Genomic DNA, 23,051 nt, shown 5'->3' on the forward strand with positions numbered 1-23,051 from the left:
AACCACAGAGTACCCCCCCTCCCGAAGGTAGGAGAGCACCTGGGACCTACGGAGAGCCATCCTACAGCCCCTGGTATTCAGGGTTACAATAATGAGAGGTGTCATGCGGAGGGCCGGGGGGGTGGGGAGTTCTCAGTGGTGGGGGTGCTCATGGCCCCCGGCGGATCGCGTAGCAACCCGTGTCCCATCCCATAAGTAAGTAGCTCTTTCCGGAAGCCGCGGGCCCGCTCGTAGGCCGCAGCACCGCGCCTCCCTTGCCCTCTGCCCTCCTTCATAAGGGCCCTTGCGGCCTGAACAAGTTGATCGAAGTCCCCCCATCGCTGGAGAGCCAGCTGTGCCCTATTGCGGGCACCACGGGTGTGCTCTAAGAACTGCCGTAGTGCATGCCGCAGCTCATGGGGGGATGGGGTTACGGTTTCCGGGGTACTCCCCGATGGGGTTCTTAATACAGCCTCGAGGTCCGCTAAGGCGGGTAGGCAGGGTGCGGACCGCCGACGGGGCGTCTGACAGGCTGGGGTTATTAAATCCATCTCGTGCCTTGGAGTGGAAGGGGATGGCAGGGGGAAAAGCGCAACTCCTAATGAGTCGCAACTAGAAAACGTAAAGACTGCTCCCTGGGGGGGGTCTGCAAAAGGCGGAAAAGAAATAACCCCAGGGGCGGCAGTAGCCTTGCAGGAGGAGGGAAATTGAACCGGGACAGGGGTGGGGACAGGGGCAGAGGTAAGGCCCTGGGCTTCAGGAGGCGAGCAGCAAAAAGAAGATGCCTCCTGAGCAGGGTCAGGGGTTAAGGGGCAAGGGAGGGGGCTCCGAGCAATGCTAGATGCTGGCTTCGGGGTGGTCGTGGCAGCCATGGCATCAGGTGATAAACCACTTTCCGTGGGGTGCTCACCCGGAAAGGCAGTCAGGGGGAGAGAACATGGGGAAAGGGGGCCTGGGGTGAGATTGCCTAAAACGAGGCTGGCCGGCAGTAAATCATCCCCTCCCTGGGTGACCGGGGTCAAATCTAGGGCCTCAATCTCTGCATACACAGAGGAGAGGCCGACTCCTACTACCCTGGGGGCCTCTCCGCTAGGGCCCGCCTCAACGGTCACGTCGGGGTTCGTAGGGAGTTCAGGTGGTGTCCGGTTAGAAGGGGCTTCCTCCGGGGCTTCGGAGGGGAGGGTCCCTCGCGGAGGGGGGATTCCTCCCTCCAATGCCAGTCTATCTTCACCTCCCAACACCAGCGAATGGATCTCACTCGTGGCCGAGGCGGGAGGCTCAAGGTCAGTACCTCCCTTCCTGGTCTTCCGGGGGGCTTCCGCGTCAGATGGATGCAGCGGGGCTCGAGCCCTCCGCTTGCCTCGCTTCCCCTGGACTACAGTCCAGCCCTCCATAGCATCATCTGGGGGTTGAGTAGCAGGGGGCGGAGCGGGGCGCGGAGGCAAAGGTTCAGGGGTTCGGGGGGATAGCGGTGAGGCAGCAGGAGGGGCGGGGGGTTCTCCTTGGGGCGAGCCCTCTCCTGCACCTGGTAATAGCTGTGCCACACTTTCCTCCGGAGGCTCTGCCGAGGTGGTTACAGCAAGAGCGGGACTCCCGTGGTCGCCCGGGCGTTGTTGGAAAGATACCTCTTGGGCCCGGACGGGGGCAGCGTTGGATCGGGCGGGAGGAGGGGTGGTTTCAGGTGCCGGGTGGCCAGGGGTGTCGGCAACGACAGGGCCGATATCCTGCCGGGTCTCGGGGGTCTCAGGTGCCCCTCTCCCCCGGGCCAAAGGGCAGTCCCTACGGACATGCCCCGCCGAGCGGCAGAGGTAGCACCGGGCCTCTCCGGTGGAATAAAAGACCCTATAGCGGGCTCCCTGGTAGGGAACTAGGAAGGACCCCTCAAGCGCCTCTCCGTCACGCACCCCCGCCGGCAGTGAAATCTGCACTTGCCGGCGGAACGAGAGGACGTGACGGAGGGCGGGGTCCTTGCAGCCTAACGGGAGAGGGCTAATAGCAGAAACAAGTTTTCCCAGGGCAGAAAGAGCGGGTAACAGGGCAACATTAGGTAAAAAGGGAGGAACGGAGGTGAGGACGAGGCGAACGCCCAGATCTTCTAGCGGTTCTAGGGGGATAAACACCCCTCCTACCACTAGGCCCTTCTCCACCGCCTCCTGGGCGGCAGTCTCCGAAGCCAGAAAGAAAACGACCTTCCCATACATCTTGGAGGCCGCCACAATGGCCATGGGTCCTACCACCTTCGCCAACGCCTGCACGTATGCTTCCACGTGGGGCGAGGCGGGCACCAGGAGGCAACGGACACCGTGCTTCCTGGTCAGGGCGGGAAGAGGGCCCCGGGCGCTAGTGATGGTAGCGGAGGTAGTGGGTGGGCGAGATGAGGAGGCGGCAGGCGAGGGGGAGCCTGCCGCCGCCCGGGCATACGTCCTGGGGGCCGGGGGAGGGACGGTCGCAGAGCTGGTGGAGGGAACAGCTGGGAGGGGTGCCACGATCGATGATGAGGCCACAGTGGTGGGGGCGGCCTCTGCCATGGAGGGCCCAGCGGCTTTAGCGGGGCCCTTTCCTTTCGGCCCGCCCCGACCTTTCCGTCGAACTGGGGGGGGGTTCCTAGAATCTAATGGGGCAAAAACCAAAGCAGCAGTAGTAATTGCCCCGGTGCCTCCCACTGCCGAGGCCCCAGCGGGGGCGGGGGCAGGGGTTCTAACAATGGAGGCGGTGGGAAAATCTTGAGGGGTGGGCAGGGGGGTAGATGGGGAAGGGACAACCAATTTCATTGGAGGGGCCTTGCGTCTCTCCATCTCTGCCATTGTAAGCAGGGAGAGACAGGGAGACACCGGAAGAAGGGGGGGGGGCAAAAATCGGGGTCCGGTAGTAGGGGTAAACTATGGGATAAACAATCTGGGGGGTGGGGGTGGAGGGAGGGCGACCCACCACACTTGTCCAAAGAGTCTCGTTTGGTTGGTTGTTATGTCCGGTCCGAAAGGCAAAGTCCAAAGCAAACAGCTGGATCCGAAGGCAGATGGCAGATCGCCAGCAGGGACGAGGCAGCGGGGGCCGTGATAGTCGTAGTAGTGGTGGGGGGGTTGGGGGCACCGGTGGATCTGGGGGTAGCTCCCTGCTACACCCCTGTGCCGCCACAGACGCAGCTGGAACGCAGTCAACTCCCCCCCCCCGAGGGTATAATTCAAAGGAAATCCCTCAGTCTTACGGCTTCTCTCCACGATGATTCACGGCTGCTCGGGCGAGTTCTCCGGCCTCTGGCATCTGTTGCAGCTGTTGGCTCTGTCCCAAGGCTCTCGGTAGCTAGGAATGTTGTAGTGATAAGAAAAAAGTCCAGGCAAAAAACAAAACGGCTGGGTCTGGGGGCGTCCACTCCCCTCTCTGGACAGCGGGTCGGCAGTCCTCCCCCCCTCTTCTGGGGGTTTCAATTAAGCAAAAAGCAAAGTCCAAAAGCAGGCATCTGGGGGGGGGGGTGCTGGCGACCGGCCAGCACACTGACGCAGCTCAGAAAAGCGGGAGAAAACGAAACCAAAAAAACAAAGCGTCCGGCCCAAACGCGGGGGGGGAAACTAAGCGAAAGGAAAAGTGTGAAAAATCTGGGCCAGGGGGCTTCAGGAAAGAAAGGAAAGCAGATAGCTCAGGAGCGAGCAAAGAAACGATTCCGTCTCCTAACAGGGAAGGTTCCAGAACAATCAGGAACCTTCTGGAGACAATTAAGACAGACATCTGATTTGAACACCTGCAGCCGATCAAGAAGCTGCTAGAATCAATTAAGGCAGGCTAATCAGGGCACCTGGGTTTTAAAAAAGGAGCTCACTTCAGTTTGTGGTATGTGTGTAAGGAGCTGGGAGCAAGAGGTGCTAGGAGCTGAGAGTGAGAACGCATACTGTTGGAGGACTGAGGAGTACAAGCATTATCACACACTAGGAGGAAGGTCCTATGGTGAGGATAAAGAAGGTGTTGGGAGGAAGCCATGGGGAAGTAGCCCAGGGAGTTGTAGCTGTTGCACAGCTGTTCCAGGAGGCACTCTAAACAGCTGCATACCACAGGGCCCTGGGCTGGAACCCAGAGTAGAGGGCGGACCTGGGTTTCCCCGAAACCTCCTGGTCAGACACAGGAGGAGTTGACCTGGACTGTGGGTTCACGAAAACGGCCAAACTGAGGGCTGCCGTGAAGCTCCAAGGTGAGAAAATCCACCAATAAGCGCAAGACCCACCAAGGTAGAGGAGGAACTTTGTCACACTGGGTCAAATGTTTCACAAAGACAGTGACCAAGACGAGAAAAAAGAAAGCCCAAACTAATTTGTCTAAGTGACATTTAGCAGATCGAAACCATGTCTTACAGGATGGATGTCACTTGTCTGAAGTTGAGGAGTACTAGTGGCACCTTAGAGACTAACCAATTTATTTGTCTGAAGTTGTACAGCACATGCATCTCATCATCTATGGTGCTGAAACTTGAACACTGATTAAGAAAATAGAAAAGGGCTTGAAGACATGCCAAAGAGAGTGGAGCAGGCAATCATGCTGAAGGACAGGAGAACCAACGCATGCATTTAGCAACTAACACAGATAGATGTCATTTATGCAAAGAAAAGGAAGTGGCTCTGTTCCTCCTATCTGGCCTTTTGGTTTCACAGATCTGATTGGGAGGAAAAAATAGTGGTACACTCCCAAGCACTATCCATTTGTGGCATCAAAATTATTAGTATTTATTATTTGTTTTCCCTTAGCACCTAGGAGCCCCCACATTGTGTCCACATTGTGAGACAGCCAGATGAAAGATAGTCTGAGAAAGTTTTAGAATGGTGCCCCAGGATTGGAAACCATGCAGAGGCTGTTCATGAACTAATGGAAAGATGAAATGACAAAGCAGGTAGGAATTGCTTAGGTGGAAATGGCACAAGGTCAAAAAAAGTGGTGTTTTGTGGAGAAGGCCTTCATCCAACAGTGGACTAAAAAATGCTTAATTAAAGATGGCTATAGAAACTCAAGAGCCAAATTTTCCAGAAGGACCTACCCCAGCACACACAAATTACAGTTGATGGATCAAGTTCTGCTGTAGGTTCATTTGTATAAATCCTAAATCATCCTACTGCCTTCAACAGAGTTTTATTCTCATTGTTCTGGGTTTGTACTGCGCTTTGCACAAAAGGGTCCTGGTCCATGATGGGGGCGCCTAGATGCTAAGGGAATACAAATAATAAATACTAATAATTTTGATGCCACAAATGGATGGTGCTTGGGAGTGTACCACTATTTTTTCCTCCCAATAAGATCTGTGAAACCAGAAGACCAGGTTGGAGGAACAGAGCTCTAGGGGGCACTGGAACTCCACAAAGGGTAGCCAATCAGTGGAAAGTTTTTTAATTTTACAGATTTTTTTTCGGTCAAGAAAAAAATATTTTGTTTCAGATCAGTTTGACATTAAACTGCACCTGTGTAACGTGCAAGTCTCATGGGTGTTGTAGTTCAGATGTGTCATGTCCCCATTCTCTCCTATGGGCTGGGCTCCTTGGTCAGACTACATCTCCCATGATGAACCATGAATTACCCCTCTGACTGAGCATGTGGTGCATCATGGGAGTCACATATCCACCATGCCTTATGAAAGATTTAGTCAGTCCATATAACCCATAGGGAAGAATGTGGCAGCATAGCACCTTGGGCAGATGCATTTTAACGTTTAACTGACTCAAAATGAAGTGAAATGTGTAAATTTGGTTCAATATACCAAAATGAAATTTTTCAGTTCAAGTATGTCAAAACATTTCAGTTCAATCCAAACTGTCAAAGTGAAATGTTTTGACATTTCTGAATTGAAATTTTCTCTTCTGTGAAAAATTGATATTCAGACTTTTAGTCCTGATTCTGAAGGGAAACAAATTTAGAAAGATCAGAATTTTCTGGGAGATGGAAATTCTAAATTTTGCTCGGCTCCATTTGAGATCTTAAAAGGGTCTGATCAGGGTTCAGTTGTGGGGGGAGGGAGGGAACAGAAAAGAAAGTGGGGGTTCTCTCCCAATATCAGTATTCACTTTTGAAAATGTTGGCCCAAGGAGAGAGGTGTGGACCTAGAAAATAGTTTGTCTAGACCAGGGATTCCCAAACTTGGTTCACAGCTTGTTCAGGGTAAGCCCCAGGCATGCCATGAGATGCTTTGTTTATCTGAGCGTCCGCAAGTACGGACGCTCGCAGCTCCCAGTGGCCATGGTTCGCCATTCCTTGCCAGTGGGAGCTGCGGGAAGCAGCACGGCCTGGGCCACCACTTCCCACAGCTCCCATTGGCTGGGAATGGTGAACCACAGCCACTAGGAGCTGCGAGCGGCCGTACCTGCGGATGCTCAGGTAAACAAAGCATCTCATGGCATGCCTGAACAAGCCGTGAACCAAGTTTGGGAACTCCTAGTCTAGACTGCGCATGTTGTGCCCTCCTTCATACCATAACATGGTACAAAGAATGAATTTGTTGCCAAACAAAGCTGTAGCTAACAAGAAACAGCCTTAACATTACAAAAGTTAAGCCAGTTTTTAATTCTGTATCACCCCAAAGGAGCTGATGAAACACCCCTGTAATCAGCCACACGAGAAATGAAGCACCCTGGAGACACATGCTATAATCTCTTTGTGCTCCTGGTGCACAAGAACAGTAACTATTCTCCAGTGAGGAGAAAAACCTGAGTCCTTCTACCTTCCACAAAAGAGCATAACCTATACAAAGTATTTTTTGCTCTTGCATTCAGAAGGAATCCGAGACAACAGAATAATGTCACCAAAGTGTGCTTTTTGAGCCACTGCTTTAAACGTGGTATGCTGTCTGACTCAAAAAGCAGAGAGTAAACTGTGATCTACAAAGAGTAAGGAGGCATTTATTTGGAGAAATTGATTTAACTTTAATAAAAAGAAAAAGCTTTTCAGAGCCAGTTAAACTAATGCAATTATGATGTGAATACTTTTGGTAACTAGACACTGGAACACAAATTTGCAGATTTTATTACTTCAGCTATTAACAGAGCCCAGGAAGTATATAGGTCAAACCTATATCAATGACAAATGAGTGAAGAGTTAAAAGTACATGAAAGTGTCAGACTGCATAAGCAGTGTTTGGTATAATAAAATAGTCAAGGAGAAGTGACCGTCTATCCTAGGTATAAAATTTATGATAACCTGAACCTTATTAAAAAGAAAAGGAGTACTTGTGGCATCTTCGAGACTAACAAATTTATTTGAGCATAAGCTTTCAAGAGCTACAGCTCACTTCAATGGATGCATGCAGTGGAAAATACAGTGGGGAGATTTTATATACACAGAGAACATGAACCAATGGGTGTTACCATACAATGCCATCATGAGCCAGCAATGCCCCTCTGCCATGTACATTGGCCAAACCGGACAGCCTCTACGTAAAAGAATAAATGGACACAAATCAGACGTCAGGAATTATAACATTCAAAAACCAGTTGGAGAACACTTCAATCTCTCTGGTCACTCAATTATAGACCTAAAAGTTGCAATTCTTCAACAAAAAAACTTCAAAAACAGACTTCAACGAGAGACTGCTGAATTGGAATTAATTTGCAAACTGGACACCATAACATTAGGCTTGAATAAAGACTGGGAGTGGATATGTCATTCCACAAAGTAAAACTATTTCCCCATGTTTATTTCCCCCCACTACTGTTCCTCACAAGTGCTTGTCAACTGCTGGAAATGGCCCACCTTGATTATCACTACAAAAGGTTTTTTTTCTCTCCTGCTGGTAATAGCTCACCTTACCTGCTCACTCTCGTTACAGTGTGTATGGTAACACCCATTGTTTCATGTTCTCTGTGTATATAAAATCTCCCCACTGTATTTTCCACTGTATGCATCCGATGAAGTGAGCTGTAGCTCACAAAAGCTTATGCTCAAATAAATTTATTTGTCTCTAAGATGCCACAAGTCCTCCTTTTCTTTTTGTGGAAACAGACTAACACGGCTGCTACTCTGAACCTTATTGTTAGATTCATGTGGGTATATTTGCCTCAGTTTGTACTACCATGCTACAGAATGGACTGTTTACATAAACTTGTAACAGATGCAAAATGTTTGATCACACAAGTTTCCAGTATCTTTAACCCCTGTGCCTCAGTTTTCTCACCGCTGAGGTGAGGATTATTTGTAAAGTGTTTCAAAGGTAAATCCTGTAGTTGCTTAGCCTTATCTTCTGCTTTTTAACCAAACACCTGTAAAGAAGTGAGGCACAAAGGGATGTACTCTCTTATTCAAGCAAGCATTCCTTTTCTTGAGGGTAACCTTTGACCTACTTTTGGCATAATGTGGTTCTTTAGGGTACAACAGTAGTTGTTTTGTAGAGCTAGATGGTAGGTATTTTTAGAGAATCTCAGTCTAAATGAAAACTGAAGCAGAACATGATGGAAGATTCCACACATTGCTGTAGCATGTCAGAAATATTGTTGTGAAAGTAAGCCATGAAAAATATCAGGTGTTGCAAGAGCTACCCTGAATGACAGGTTTTTCCCCTGAAGGAGTGCAGACCAATCCTGAAAAGGTGCGGCCATGAAAATGCACAAAACATGAGAAGTTTCCAGAGGGGAATGGAATTGATATATTACCCTAACACGTCTGTACCCATTCGTCAGCCAGAAATGTTGCACCGAGACACCTTTTAGAAGCAAAGAATTCGGAATGGGAACACATGCAAAAAGAATGTATTGGACAGCCTCAAGGATATTTTAACAGGAGACATCTTTGGAATGCATCGCTGGGCTCCACATCTTTCTCATTTGCTCCCAGTACTACCTCCTTTAGAAGGTGACCTTTCTAGAAAGGAAGGCCAAAAGCAGCTTCATCCAGAGAAAATTAAATGCAGCTCCAAAGGCAGAGATGGGCCTGAATCAAAAATCCAGATCCACACAGCCTCGACCTTTAAAAGGTTCAGGTCCAGATGTTGTGATTCAAGCCATGTCTCCCTAAAAATTCACCAGAGGGATGGGAAGGGGTAGGATGCAGTTGTTCCAGAGTGACAGCAGATGCTCTTTCCTCCCCATGTCCGGAGTGTGCTGCTTTCACATTACTCCTATCCTTTACTGGGCCAGAAATGAGGGACTGATGCTGGGGCAGGATAAGAGGGGTGAAGTCAAATCAATATAAAAAAAAATATTTGACTCTTCTATAGAGCTTTTCAACAATAGATCTCACTTTAGAAGGGTAGGTAAGTATCAGTATCCCCAGATAGGAAAACTGGTATACCACGGTAAAATGACTCACCCAAGATCACACTGTAGATCAGTGGTAGAGCTGGGAGTAGAACTTAGGTCTCCTGAGTCCCAGTCCAGTGCCCTAAATACTGGATCATGTTGCCTCTCAATCAGGTATCACAATCCCAATAAAATGTCACAGGCACTAAGAGGTGAACTAGACAGGTTGTTATAGCAAGACAACCAATTGTGTCACTGTTCTGTGCCTGGAAATCCCTGGATCAGCAGAAAGGCTCAGAGTATCCAGGCTGCTCTAAAAAAGATGTCCCAATGTCTGCTGCAGTCAGGCACAGGCCTGGTCTACACTAAAATCTTAGGTCAACCCAGCTATGTCACTCAGGAGTGTGAAAAATCCACAGCTGTGAGCAAAGCAGTTAAACTGGCCTAGCCCTTGGTGTAGGCAGTGCTAGGTTGATAGGAGAATTCTCCTGTCGACATAGCTACCACCTCTCAGGGAGGTGACATACCTATGCCAATGGGAGAAGCGCTCCTGTCAGCATAGGTAGCATCTTCACTGAAGTGCTACAGCAGCACAGCTGAACCACTGGTGCGTTTTAAACATAAGACATGCCCACAATTACAATGGCAAAACAATAGTGTGAAGTCTGAAGTGAAACTTGGAGTGGCCACTCCATTCCACCCTGATTAGAAATATTCAGTAACATTATATATTTTTAAATTAAACGTATTTTTAAAGTTTAAGAAGTTGACTCTAAGAATTTATTTAGCAAACACCCAGTAATATTTCTGTTTATCTTCAGGAGTACAGAAAGATAAACATAAAATCAGCTTAAATACCCTGCATATCTAGCAAGGGTTGAAGTCTCTCCTCTCCTCTCACCCAAGAGGTCCTATGACTGTGTCCACAGAAAGGGAGGTAGAAATCTAATGATAATGACTGCACTTATATCAACAATGGAAACAACAAGTATACCCAAAGGGATAAATAAGAGGCATTAAGTCTGAACAGAGAAGCAAAGCTGAAATGTTTATGCAAGCCATATGTTCATTTTCACAGTCAACTCTCAGTTAACCCAGGTGCAGTGTTAAAGGCCAGAGAGTTGTGATTCTCACATTGGTGAGACGTGAAATGTCGCAGCTAATGCATGAAGGACATTTGGAGATTAAAAAAAATAAAGAGTATCAGAGGAGAGCCATGGGCGTTCTCTAGTGGCCAAAGAAAAACTGAGGCATTGTGGCGCTAATGCATCATACTGTAAGAACTGTCTGAGATATAGAACACTACAAAAGGAATCTAGACATTATATTTCTAGCCCTTAGGTAATGAGCTAGTAGAGAAAGAGGTAAAGGCAGTAAAAAGACTTGAAGTCAACTGACAGCAAACACTCTAAACGAAGTATTAATAACCTATGAAAGTATTCAATTGTCTCAACCTGACTTTACAATGCACTCCAAAATGCAAGTTAGACATTAGAAGTTTATCACCCTCTCAAAATTGTAGAGGTAAAATAGCAGCAAGAAGCCAGTGCTACATCCAGTTCCAGCGGCAAAGACATTCTCCAATAATAAAACAGCTGTGGAGTGGAAGGCTACTAGCTAGAGATGACGAAGGGAGAAGAAAAGAAGAGAAAAGGAATATATACCCCAAATCAAATTGATTGAAGTAATGACTAGGTAATGACAGGAGTATAGCATTGTGCTTTAAAAGCCATCACTGGTATCCCTTGCAGGTACCAAAGGGAAAAAAAAACCTGTGGAAAAAGCTCGTAATCCAGTACAAAATATGCCTAAGGCTGGTACTACACAGTTTATGGCTGATACAGCTCCCTAAAATAAATACACCCAGAATGGCTGGTGAGAATGTTGCAGCCCAGCAAAGGGAAAAATCACCAAGCCAAATTATAAAATCATGGGGGGAGGAGCAGTTACAGTTCTCATTCATTGACAGAGGTCAGCAATTTTCAGTGTGGTATGTTTTGATCTGGTCGTGAAAAGTACCATGCACCTCAAGTCAGAGGGTGTTAGGCATGTTTGGGAACATTCAGTATTAAACCACTTGTTGCTGGTAGTTACTCTCAGTTAATATCCAAGAACTCCCTGCTTATCTGATTTAAGGAACAAGGTGTTGCAAAGATAAAAGCTTAGAGTGTAAGATATATGCAGTCACAATATATTAAACAAGAGGTCTAACGTGTGTGTGTGTGTGTGTGTGTGTGTGTGTGTGTGTGTGTGTGTGTGTGTGTGTGTGTGTGTGTGTGAGAGAGAGAGAGAGAGAGAGAGAGAAATAGATACCAGAATCATAGAATCATAGAGCATAATTGTGTATTTACATAATTGTGTATTTTATCACGACTGGAAAAAGGCTAATGTAGTGCCCATCTTTAAAAAAGGGAAGAAGGAGGATCCTGGGAACTACAGGCCAGTCAGCCTCACCTCAGTCCCCGGAAAAATCATGGAGCAGGTCCTCAAGGAATCAATCCTGAAGCACTTACACGAGAGGAAAGTGATCAGGAACAGTCAGCATGGATTCACCAAGGGAAGGTCATGCCTGACTAATCTAATCGCCTTCTATGATGAGATTACTGGTTCTGTGGATGAAGGGAAAGCAGTGGATGTATTGTTTCTTGACTTTAGCAAAGCTTTTGACCCGGTCTCCCACAGTATTCTTGTCAGCAAGTTAAAGAAGTATGGGCTGGATGAATGCACTATAAGGTGGGTAGAAAGTTGGCTAGATTGTCGGGCTCAACGGGTAGCGATCAATGGCTCCATGTCTAGATGGCAGCTGGTATCAAGTGGAGTGCCCCAAGGGTCGGTCCTGGGGCCAGTTTTGTTCAATATCTTCATAAATGATCTGGAGGATGGTGTGGATTGCACTCTCAGCAAATTTGCGGATGATACTAAACTAGGAGGAGTGGTAGATACGGTGGCAGGTAGGGATAGGATACAGAGGGACCTAGACAAATTGGAGGATTGGGCCAAAAGAAATCTGATGAGGTTCAACAAGGATAAGTGCAGGGTCCTGCACTTAGGACGGAAGAATCCAATGCACCGCTACAGACTGGGGACCAAATGGCTAGGCAGCAGTTCTGCAGAGAAGGACGTAGGGGTTACAGTGGACGAGAAGCTGGATATGAGTCAACAGTGTGCCCTTCTTGCCAAGAAGGCCAATGGCATTTTGGGATGTATAAGTAGGGGCATAGCCAGCAGATCGAGGGACGTGATCTTTCCCCTCTATTCGACATTGGTGAGGCCTCATCTGGAGTAGTGTGTCCAGTTTTGGGCCCCACACTACAAGAAGGATGTGGAGAAATTGGAGAGAGTCCAGCGAAGGGCAACAAAAATGATTAGGTGTCTGGAACACATGACTTATGAGGAGATGCTGAGGGAACTGGGCTTGTTTAGTCTGCAGAAGAGAAGAATGAGGGGGGATTTGATAGCTGCTTTCAACTACCTGAGAGGTGGTTCCAAAGAGGATGGTTCTAGACTATTCTCAGTGGTAGAAGATGACAGGACAAGGAGTAATGGTCTCAAGTTGCAGTGGGGGAGGTTTAGGTTGGATATTAGGAAAAACTTTTTCACTAGGAGGGTGGTGAAACACTGGAATGCGTTACCTAGGGAGGTGGTAGAATCGCCTTCCTTAGAAGTTTTTAAGGTCAGGCTTGACAAAGCCCTGGCTGGGATGATTTAATTGGGGATTGGTCCTGCTTTGAGCAGGGGGTTGGACTAGATGACCTCCTGAGGTCCCTTCCAACCCTGATATTCTATGATTCTATGATTCTAAAAAAAAAGAAAACGGCTGGATTTCCCAGAGGCATGGAATACACAAAGCACACCAACATTTTTGAATACTAGAGAAGTTTGCTAAATGCCAGGGGCAACATTCTGCAGGCTCAAGCATCAGAGTCTGTTCCCAGCTGGACAAAGATAGAAGCTTGAGAGTGAAGTCCTTAGTAAATACATAAAGCAGGCAGGGGGGTCGTCACGCATTATCCTGAACCCCTGCGCAGTTTCAAGCTATGTCTTACTAAGTGAAGGAGTCTGGCTGGAAAGGTGAAGTTCTCTTCCTATTTTCCTTTACAAATGTTGTTGTTTCATTTCATTGCAAGTTTCAAAAGCTAGCAGTGCAATACCAAAGTGTGCCATAATCAAGAATAATTGGACGTAATAGTAAAACATTGCATTTTTGCACACTCAGCATATGGCCTTGGCCTTTAGTTGCCATAACAACACTGCTGCTTCATCTTCAAAAAGCCTATTACTACCCATTGCCCCAGAGAAGCTATTAGTACTTCTGTGTAGGAATAACTCTCCGGGGAGGGGGGGCAGAATGGAAATATATAATTTTTAATTTAAAAAGGAAGCTATTTTTGTAATCAATAAATGAACTTTTTTGTCAAAATCTACATTGATGCTGCAAAGGATAACTAGTTTATCTCTGTATGTTTTCAAGTTCTTTAAAGGCAATTTAGATGATAAATTAAGACATACAGTTAGTACACACACTAGGTTAATGTGTCAGTTATATTCAGTTCAATTTCACATCAGTCAAAATCAAATCCCCAGCTGTTTTGCTTGCCATCACTCAAGCTCCCTATTGCAGATTTGGCATCTTTTTAAGTATCCCTTATGTGTTGAAGCAATAAGCAATATCCCCTGTTTGAATACTATGCTACAGAAGTTTCATTCTAACACTAAAGAGATCTTCTCAGTCAAAAGTCACCTACCACTGGAGATGTGTAAGTTTCAGGAGACAGCTCAAGAGGTCCTTCATCCTCAGTCAGGGAGGCAAAAGCACTGTCCACTGAAAGCACGCCCATATCCAAACACAGCAAGGTCCAGCTTTCTACCACATTCCTTTCAGTGCTACTAAGAACATGCCAGTGGGTCATGGCTGCAGGAGATATGTTAGCCCATTGACTGCAAAACAAAGAAAGCCTGGCAACCGCCACAGACGTCACTGCCCAAGTTGGACTAACAGAAAGAAACAAGGCGCAGTTACATCAGGCTGGAGATTTCCTGGTAGCAGCTATCCCTGGGGTATTTTCTCTTTCAATACACAGACCTAAGACATAGGGCTATGAGAAAAGTTGTTTTGTTCTCTTTGTTGGCAAACATCCATTGAAGCATTAAGTAAGTGCTAGGTTCAATATAAGCAATTTTGTAAGAGATCAGGAGGAGCAGCTAAAATGCAGGAATTTGCTGTCAATTTCATAGGTGCTGAAGCATCATCTTTGGCCAGTCTTTCTCATCTTTATTTTTAAAGAGAGGGAAGGGGAGGGAACCCACGAAGAACAAAGCATCAACCTAATCAGTTGTTTGGGCTGAGGAGGACAAACAAGCCATTTCATCTCCAGAATTTACACCAGAAATGCAAGGAGTTTTCATGTCAAACATAAATCAGCTATATAGAGCTGCTGCCGCCCTGTTTCATTTTAAAAGTCTCATTAGGGGCACGGCTGATCTCCTGGGAGGTTGAAAGCAACTTGTTTCTCTCAAACACAAGTTGAAGGGTTTTCGCGCACTGTGAACCCTTGCCGTTCCTAAATCTCACAGTAGTTGCTCTAGCATGGTTAGTGCAATGGAAAGAGAGTGTGTAGAGTCTGAGGCCTTTTCCCACAGCCACATTAGGACATGTGAAAATGGCCCACCTTGATTATCATACACATTGTAAGGCGAGTGATCACTTTAGATAAGCTATTACCAAGAGGAGAGTGTTTTTTTAAGGGGGGGGGTGTTGGGGGGGGAGAAAACCTGGATTTGTGCTGGAAATGGCCCACCTTGATTATCATACACATTGTAAGGCGAGTGATCACTTTAGATAAGCTATTACCAAGAGGAGAGTGTTTTTTTAAGGGGGGGGGTGTTGGGGGGGGAGAAAACCTGGATTTGTGCTGGAAATGGCCCACCTTGATTATCATACACATTGTAAGGAGAGTGATCACTTTACATAAGCTATTACCAGCAGGAGAGTGGGGTGGGGGGAGAGAAAACCTTTTGTAGTGATAATCACCCATTTTTTCATGGTCTGTGTGTATAAAAACGTCTTCTGTACTTTCCACAATATGCATCCGATGAAGTGAGCTGTAGCTCACGAAAGCTTATGCTCAAATAAATTGGTTAGTCTCTAAGGTGCCACAAGTACTCCTTTTCTTTTTGCGAATGCAGACTAACACGGCTGCTACTCTGAAACCTGTCATTAGGACAGCAGTAGCCATGAGCTAAGAAGCAGAAAGTCACATTCTCCACATTCCCTCTAAATTATAGGAAAACAATGTAATATCAGGCTGTTAAGGCGGCACTCCTGGTCCTAGTAGCAGCCAGCATCACCAGATAAAGAAACAGAGCTTAAGACATTTAAAGAAAACTTTGTTTGACAGCATTTGCTCTGGCAAGGAATCACGTAACACAGGGGTGGCCAACCTGTGGCTCCGGAGCCACATGCGGCTCTTCGGAAGTTACTATGCGGCTCCTTGCATAGGTGCCGACTCTGGGGCTGGAGCTACAACTGCCAACTTTCCAATGTGCCGGGGGGTGCTCACTGCTCAACCACCGGCTCTGCCCCAGGTCCTGACCCCACTCCACCCCTTCCCCAAGGCTCCTGCCCCTTCCCCACCAGAGCCTCCTGCATGCCGTGAAAGAGGTGATTGTGGTGGGCAGGAGGCACGGGGAGGGAGGGGGAGGCGCTGATCGGTGGGGGTGCCAGCAGGTGGGAGGCACTGCGGGCAGGGCGGGGGAGATAATTGGGGGGCTGACGACGTATTACTGTGGCTCTTTGGCAATGTACATTGGTAAATTCTGGCTCCTTCTCAGGCTCAGGTTGGCCACCCCTGTCATAACAGTTGTGACTGTGAAATCTCTACTTCTTTATTATTTTGCCTTTAAAGTCCCCACTTCTCTATTGTTTATTTGTATGGTCTTTGTCTGATTCTTTAATTGTTTCTGTTTGCTGCATAACTAACTTTGCAAGGTGTAAATCAACTCAGGTGGTGGGGTCTGATTGAGTAAAGACTTGTTTAATAATGGGCTAGGATTGGGGAAAATACTGTTTTGTAATACTTTAGTTTAAAATGACTGGTTATGGTATAGCTAAGCAGGACTCAAGTTTAACTATATAAACTAGGGTCCAAAAGGAACTCCAGGTCACAGCCAAGATAAGAGTTGCCAGACCTCAACACCCTGCAAACCACATCATGCACAAGCTGGAGGAGTCCCGGACGACCTGATCCTGACTGGCCAGCACGAAAAGTTCATCTGCCTTATTGGCAGTACTGAGCACTGTATGCTTAGTGTGTGTATTCTGTTTTGATAACTGTTAATAAATAGAGGTTAAGGATATTACTGTGTAAGCCTCTTTCATTGGTAAAAGACCCCGCAAACCCACAGAAAATTATGCCCTGAGCCCTAGGAATTGGGAAAGGGTGGGGGAGCCTAAATTGAGTCCACAGAAGGGTAAAGGTGAGACGCCCTAGAGTGTGTGTGTGTGTGTGTGTGTGTAACAAGTGTAGTCCATCAGCAATTGCTCATGGGATTAATCCATGATTAGTTTGCAGGACTGGGCTCAATATTTGTTAATATTAATGCATGCAAGGTTGAACCTGATCCTGCAACCCTGACTAGCACACATAGTTCCATTGACTTAAATGGAAGCATGCATGCAAGTGAGGGATGCTCTTGTCAGTAAGGACAGCAGGCTGGGGCCCAACATAGTTCATATGCACTACGGGAAAAGGTTAAAAATGTCAAACTTGGTTCCCGAAGCAACTAGTTCTGGGAGCCTTTAGGCATTATAGGCGATGCAGGTAGCGTCACCTACTGTTAAGGTTGCCTCACACATCCCATCCTAAGACCTAGTTTTAAAGTGCTTGAGACTCTGAATCCATTTGGCCTGAAATTTTCCATGCCAGGGGTCTGCCTTGGACTGAGTTCTTCTGGAAAGTTTCAGCTAAAACGAGGTCAGATGTTTCTGAGAACAAGGTTAGGGAAAAATAATGTTTTGCTTATGTTAAAAAAATTCTTACAAACTTCACTGAAAAACCATGATTAGTTGCCAGAGCATCATCCATCCTGTGCACTGAATGAGGCAGTGGTCCTGTGGAAAAAATAGTACATGATCACATAATTAAAGACTGTCATAAAGCATGCACACAAGGGGGCCGAACTAATGTTGCATTTCTGAATATTTGAGTACTTGACTTTCCAAACTCAATGTTCTTTTAATGTAATATGGAATCTATTGTCCAGTATTATATATGTAGTTGAATGTATGTCTTAAGATAAATATGCAATATAGCTGAGTTATGGTTGTTGCTAAAATCAGAACTTCATTTCCTTACTTTTAAAATCTTTATCTTGACCCTAGCAAAGATTATTTGATTTTTCTTTATTTTCTTTCTTTATTTTATTTGAGGGAGTGGAGTGGGGGAACATTTAATTTTAATGTTTAAAAAAAGTAGAGGACCAATTGATAAATGCAGTACATAAAGATACAGGATAAAAATGTGAAAGCGTCCCTGACTTAGGAGCCTAAGTGCTATTAATGTTCGATATAATGTAGGCTCCTAAGTCTTAGGAGCATTTGCAAATTTTACCTGTGATCTAATTAAATGGGCAACTAATGAAATAAGTGGCTATCTGGTACTGCACACAATGTAACAGTAATCATTTAAACCTTTAGCTCAAAGCGTCCATGGCAAGCTAGACATTTTAGACCAAAGGAGTGAAATCCTGGTTCCATTGAAATCAATGGGAGGCAGGATTTCTCTCTCTCTCTCTCTCTCACACACACACAAACACAGAGTAGATGAACACATGAGCAGAACCACATTCACTGGTGTAATTTCAAATGACAAGTCTTTGGCAAGAGCGGAAGGGAACACCTTGAAGTTGGCAGGTATCAACATTGCCTAACTTTTAACTTGTTAATCCCTGTTTGCAATTCCATGTAATTCATTGTGCTTTCCCCTATCCTCAGGAAACACTTTCAAATGTTGATTTATTAGGATTTTATTTGTATACAGCATCTTGCACAGAGCTGGCCCTAGGGACATGCCTGACTCTCACCCACCCTTGACTTTTTGGAATCTTGGAACACAAGGGATAATCTAAATTTCATTTTTAATATGTTTTTCAGCTGCTTTTCTTGAAAATGTAAAAAATCTCCTCTGTTTGAAAGTTTACCAATATTCCCTCAAGTGAGGAGGATCCCAGAACAGTTCCTGACTGTAGAGGCAGTGTTGCCCGAGCTCCAGTGGATGAGAAAAGTGTACTACATGTTCTTTCCCAGTAGGCTGCCAGGAGCTTAACTGGCTCCTTGCCACATGGGCTGGCAACATATTAATCTCCCTGAGGGCATAGTCAAGTTCCTAACCTTTCCGTCTTATTTTCCACAACTGTCAGACGAGGATAGGAATATTTTACTGGCTGTTAAGGCAGGCAGTTAACATTAGTAGACACTGCATACCAAACATGCTTCTGTGGCAGCTGCCATCTTGGCCAACAGGAATTGAACCAGAGATCTCCAGAGCTAGCAGCATGAGTATCTACAGCAGCAACTAAAAAGCCAGGCTCTGTAGCTGAGAATGGTAACAGACTCACATTCTCCATGGATCAGGCACAGAGGGGGGATGTGTAACACACACACACTGACCAATGGGCTGCGCTAACATTTACCAGAATGCACACAAATCCTGCAGTGCCCCAATGCCTAGAAGCCTCAGTCTCCCAGCTTATTTGGACAATTCTTTGGCAACAAAATTTAAACAGGTTGGGTCTCTGCAAATCCTGCAGCAGGTAAGGACCTGACTATTGCCCCCACCTTAAAACCCCAAGATATATTAATCCAATAAAATGAGTCAGTTCGATATCACTAACATTCCCCATAATTGTCAGCCCAACACTGTGGTGTCATCGCAGCAGATAGGAATTTGTTGCATTGGAAATGCGGGTGAAAAAAATGGCACCATCCAAAAATCCACATACCAACCTCTGACATTCCATCCTGATGGATTCCAAACCCCAACACAAACTGTATCTACATCACTGAAATGCAGCCAGCTCTGGGGTGGAGGGGGAAAACCAGCTAGGTCACAACATGCTGCATAAGCAGCTCAGAATTCACAAGCAACCTTGCAATAGAAAACAAGCATGCATGTGCCACAAAGAAAAATCATTATGTTACGAAACAGGTAAAATTCTGGTTTTACACAGTACCTGAAGAACAGTGAGACTCATTGTAAAGATTAAAGAAATACCTTGCCCATGTATATGACTCGCATATGCATAAATGTACCCAAAGACATCTAGCGGATCTTTACGCCCTCTGATTCCTTCGGCTTTATGTTGCTTTTCATTCTTCTCTCCCTGGGATCAATGACTCAACCATATGTTCTTTAAGCACAGAAACTTTCATTGGTGGCGGTGATCAGGAGGAGGCAGACATTTATTACAAGCTATCGCAGAGCTATATTCTGCCAATATTGTAATCATTACCAAATCATCATTCTCTTCACTGGAAAAAAAGTCACGTTCCTCCCTGCTAACAATGCTGAGATGATATGCATTTTACAATTCATACAATAAATATTGGCAGCACCACATTCATGTGAAGGGGTGATGGCCACTAAAGTCTTCATTTACGTTTTTTGCTGAAGTGCTTCTCCTTATTAACAGAGGATGCATCCTCTGTTAATAACAGTGATAGTTTCTTAAAAATAGGTAAAGTAGAGTATATTTTTTCCTCCCACATCCCACTAAAGTTAAAATGTGCTCTGCTAGCTTTTAATTTTCCTCCTGAATCAGTTATTAAATTACAGTTTACTACAATCAATTACTTTTATACCCATACTTTATATTAAGTAGCTTACGTAAGGTTGCTTTTTTTTATGCATGCCAACTTTCATAGAGTCTTCTAGTTGAAAAGCCTGTAGAAGCAGTTTTCACTACTATTTCTGTAGGTTTTTTTAGATTAAAACACTCTCAGAAGAAACACTGAATTGCATGAATGACAGTATTAGGAGAAGAGCATTATACTGCAAAATGTCTTAAATTATTTGTCCATTGTTAAAGTGTCCTGCTTCTTTGAAAAGTGACTATGTAACAATAGTACCCAATTAAAAGATCTGTTCCTTTTGCACATCCATCTTAATTGCTGAATTTAGTGACAAAAACAATTTGTAGTTCTTTTTATTCCTGCTAGCCCTGTAAAGCTGAGCCATCTAAGAGAGAGCGATGCCAGATTCTATTAATATTGTTCTTCATCAAGGGAACTGTTTACTAATTTCCAATCAGATACACCTATGGAATGCCACTGATTACCATGGGGTTGCACGGGTGTCATGGAGGTGACTTTGGTCTGCAAAACCTTTATTAATGGTGATGACAGACCAGGGGCCACACTTGACTATCAGAGACTAGTCTGAGCTTGTGGAGCTGGTAATTAGAAAAAAAGCCCATCACTTCACTTCTAAACGGAACACTTTGGTACAGGACCATTGAGATAAAGATGGAACGCTACAATGCCATTTTCAGTCCATATTCAGAGCAGAACCACATTTTAACAAGTGGAGCTTGAGGGCTGGATTAAAATGGCTGATGGGCTGGATGCAGCCCGCGGGCTGTTGTTTGCCCACCCCTGACTTAAAGGTAGCATTAGCTGTCATAGTATTGGAGGTTATATCCCTTTCAGAGACTAGCCACTAGAGGGTGACCTGGTCATTAGAGCTAATTGAAAAACATCTACAATTTTTCATGAAAAGTTTCCACACAAATTTTAAACAGCTCTCGTAACCACAGAGCAAGTCTGTGGCATAGCCAGGAATGGGATCCCAATCTGCTGACACTTAATGCTGTGATTTGTCCATCAGACCATAAAAAGCAGATCTGTCTCATTTCAAACCAAATTATGATCTAAATATGCAGGTCTAATGACTTCGACTGGAGGTGTGCATGTGCATCCAAGGGCATAATTTGATCTTTTGTTTTGCAGTCATTTTCCTAGCGCTTACACAAAAGGTCTATATACTGATTCATCCTCCTCCAAATTTTAGAGGTGCTGCAGAGACATTTACAAATTGTTTTTTAGGCTTATTACTAGATGTAAGCAGAGTCAGGATGAGCTCCACCCTGACATCTGGTGGTGAGGTGTGGCAAGTTGTGGAAAAGAACTTCAGGGGCTGATCTCATTTGCATAGGCACACCCACCCTGCCTAGCATGAGCCCATAGCTGCCCAAATGGTCACTTTGGCTGCTGTGGGATCCCCAGTGTCTCTGTTATTGGGGCAGGAAGAATAAATTGTTATTACCCTAATTATGGGAACTGTGCTTGGAACTGTACTGGGCCTTTTGTTATGATGGAGGGACTCACCATCAACTAAGCAGCACTCGCTAGGCAAGGGACATGGGTTCCAAAACTCTGTGAATTGAGAGAGAGGCTGGGGACAGGTATTAGTACTTGGTGGTATAGACCCTCTGGGGAGGGCCTTACATGCTAATTGCACTTCCTTCTCTCTCCACTGTGGAATATCAGAGCTAATGTTGATTCCATTAGGAGTCTAGTCACAGGCTGCTGAGCTGAATTCACTTTGGGCTAATGGTGCACCAGCACTGAGGCTCCCCTACTACAAGCTGAAATCACAAAAGAGCTAAAAACTGACTAAGAGCTGAAATCATTGAGTGTTGTGTTAAGTAGTGGGGGAGCTTGAAGATATATTGTGGAGCAGTTTGTGGGACAGCTGGAGTGGCTTGTGGACCGGCTGGTGGAGCAGTTCATGGGACAGCAGGAGCTGTTTGTGGGACGCTGAGCGGAGCAGTTCGTGGACCGGCTCGTGGAGTAGTTCATGGGACGGTGGGAGCTGCTTGTGGGACGCAGAGCAGTTTGTGGACTGGCTGGTGGAGCGGAGCGGAGCCCTGTGGAGCAGTCAGCTTCAGATCATGTAAGGTGCCCCTTACCTCTTCCCCTTCCCTCCCCCCATTTCCACCCAGGTTGGGACGTAAAACTCTGCAGATAAACTTTCGAACTCTGGGGCTACCCTGACCAGGGACAGAGACTTTTGGGCCATTGGACTTTTGGGACTTTGGGTGATTTCAGGTTGCTGGACTCAAGAACCCAGGGGAAAGGACACACTCCAATTTGCTTGGGGTCGGTTTTTGCTCATGGGTTGTGTTATGAATCCTGTTGGTGGTGTTTCCCCAACATAATGCCACATTGTTTCTCTCTGTTATTAAAAGGCTTTTTTGCTACACTCAGACTCTGTGCTTGCGAGAGGGGAAGTATTGCCTCTTGGAGACGCCCAGCGGGGGTGGTATATATTTGTCCCAGGTCACTGGGTGGCGGCTCGAGCTGGTTTTGCATTGTGTGTTATTGGAATGGAACCCCTAGATACTGAACCCGGCCCTTGTTGCTGCCAACTCTGATGGGCAGAAGGGTTACATTTTAATAGAAGGTATTTTATTGAAAAAAGTTCATTCTTTACCCCTCTGTCCAAGTAACTCTGATAAACAACATGAACCATAAATAAGGATGCGATCCTGTCACAGAGGTCATGGAAGTCAAGGATTCTGTGACTTTCTGTGACCTCCTTGACTTTCACAGCTGCAATAGCCAGTGCGGCTGATCCTACGGTCACCCGAGCAGCTGGCCCCGGGCAGTGCCCGAGCAGTGGTCCCAGAGGCTGCCCCAGGGCCAGCTGCACTAGCTGCTGCTCGGGTGGCTGGCCCAGGGGAAGTACCCAAGCAGCAGTTCCGGGGCCGCTGGCCGTGGGGAGCACCCGAGCAGTGGTCCCAGGGGTGGCCCTGGGGAGCGCCAAGCAGCAGTCCCCAAGGCCTCAGAGCAGGGGTGGCTGGGGGCAGTCAGCCTCC

General features: G+C 46.2%; 1 protein-coding gene across 4 annotated transcripts in view; it reads right to left on the bottom strand.

The window, feature by feature from the left end:
- Nucleotides 1-23,051, bottom strand: part of RPS6KA2 (ribosomal protein S6 kinase A2) — a 484,946-nt gene that overhangs the window by 395,830 nt on the left and 66,065 nt on the right. The window contains exon 1 of one of the 4 annotated variants that reach the window (XM_074948758.1): nucleotides 19,448-19,543. The exons of the other annotated variants lie outside the window; for them this stretch is intronic. Coding sequence (XP_074804859.1) covers nucleotides 19,448-19,495 — 48 coding nt within the window. The 5' untranslated portion in view covers nucleotides 19,496-19,543. Of the gene's footprint in view, nucleotides 1-19,447; nucleotides 19,544-23,051 lie in introns of those variants that run through there. 4 annotated transcript variants of the gene reach the window in all.

The sequence above is a fragment of the Natator depressus genome, chromosome 3 (assembly GCF_965152275.1).
Source record: "Natator depressus isolate rNatDep1 chromosome 3, rNatDep2.hap1, whole genome shotgun sequence".
Lineage (NCBI taxonomy): Eukaryota > Metazoa > Chordata > Testudines > Cheloniidae > Natator > Natator depressus.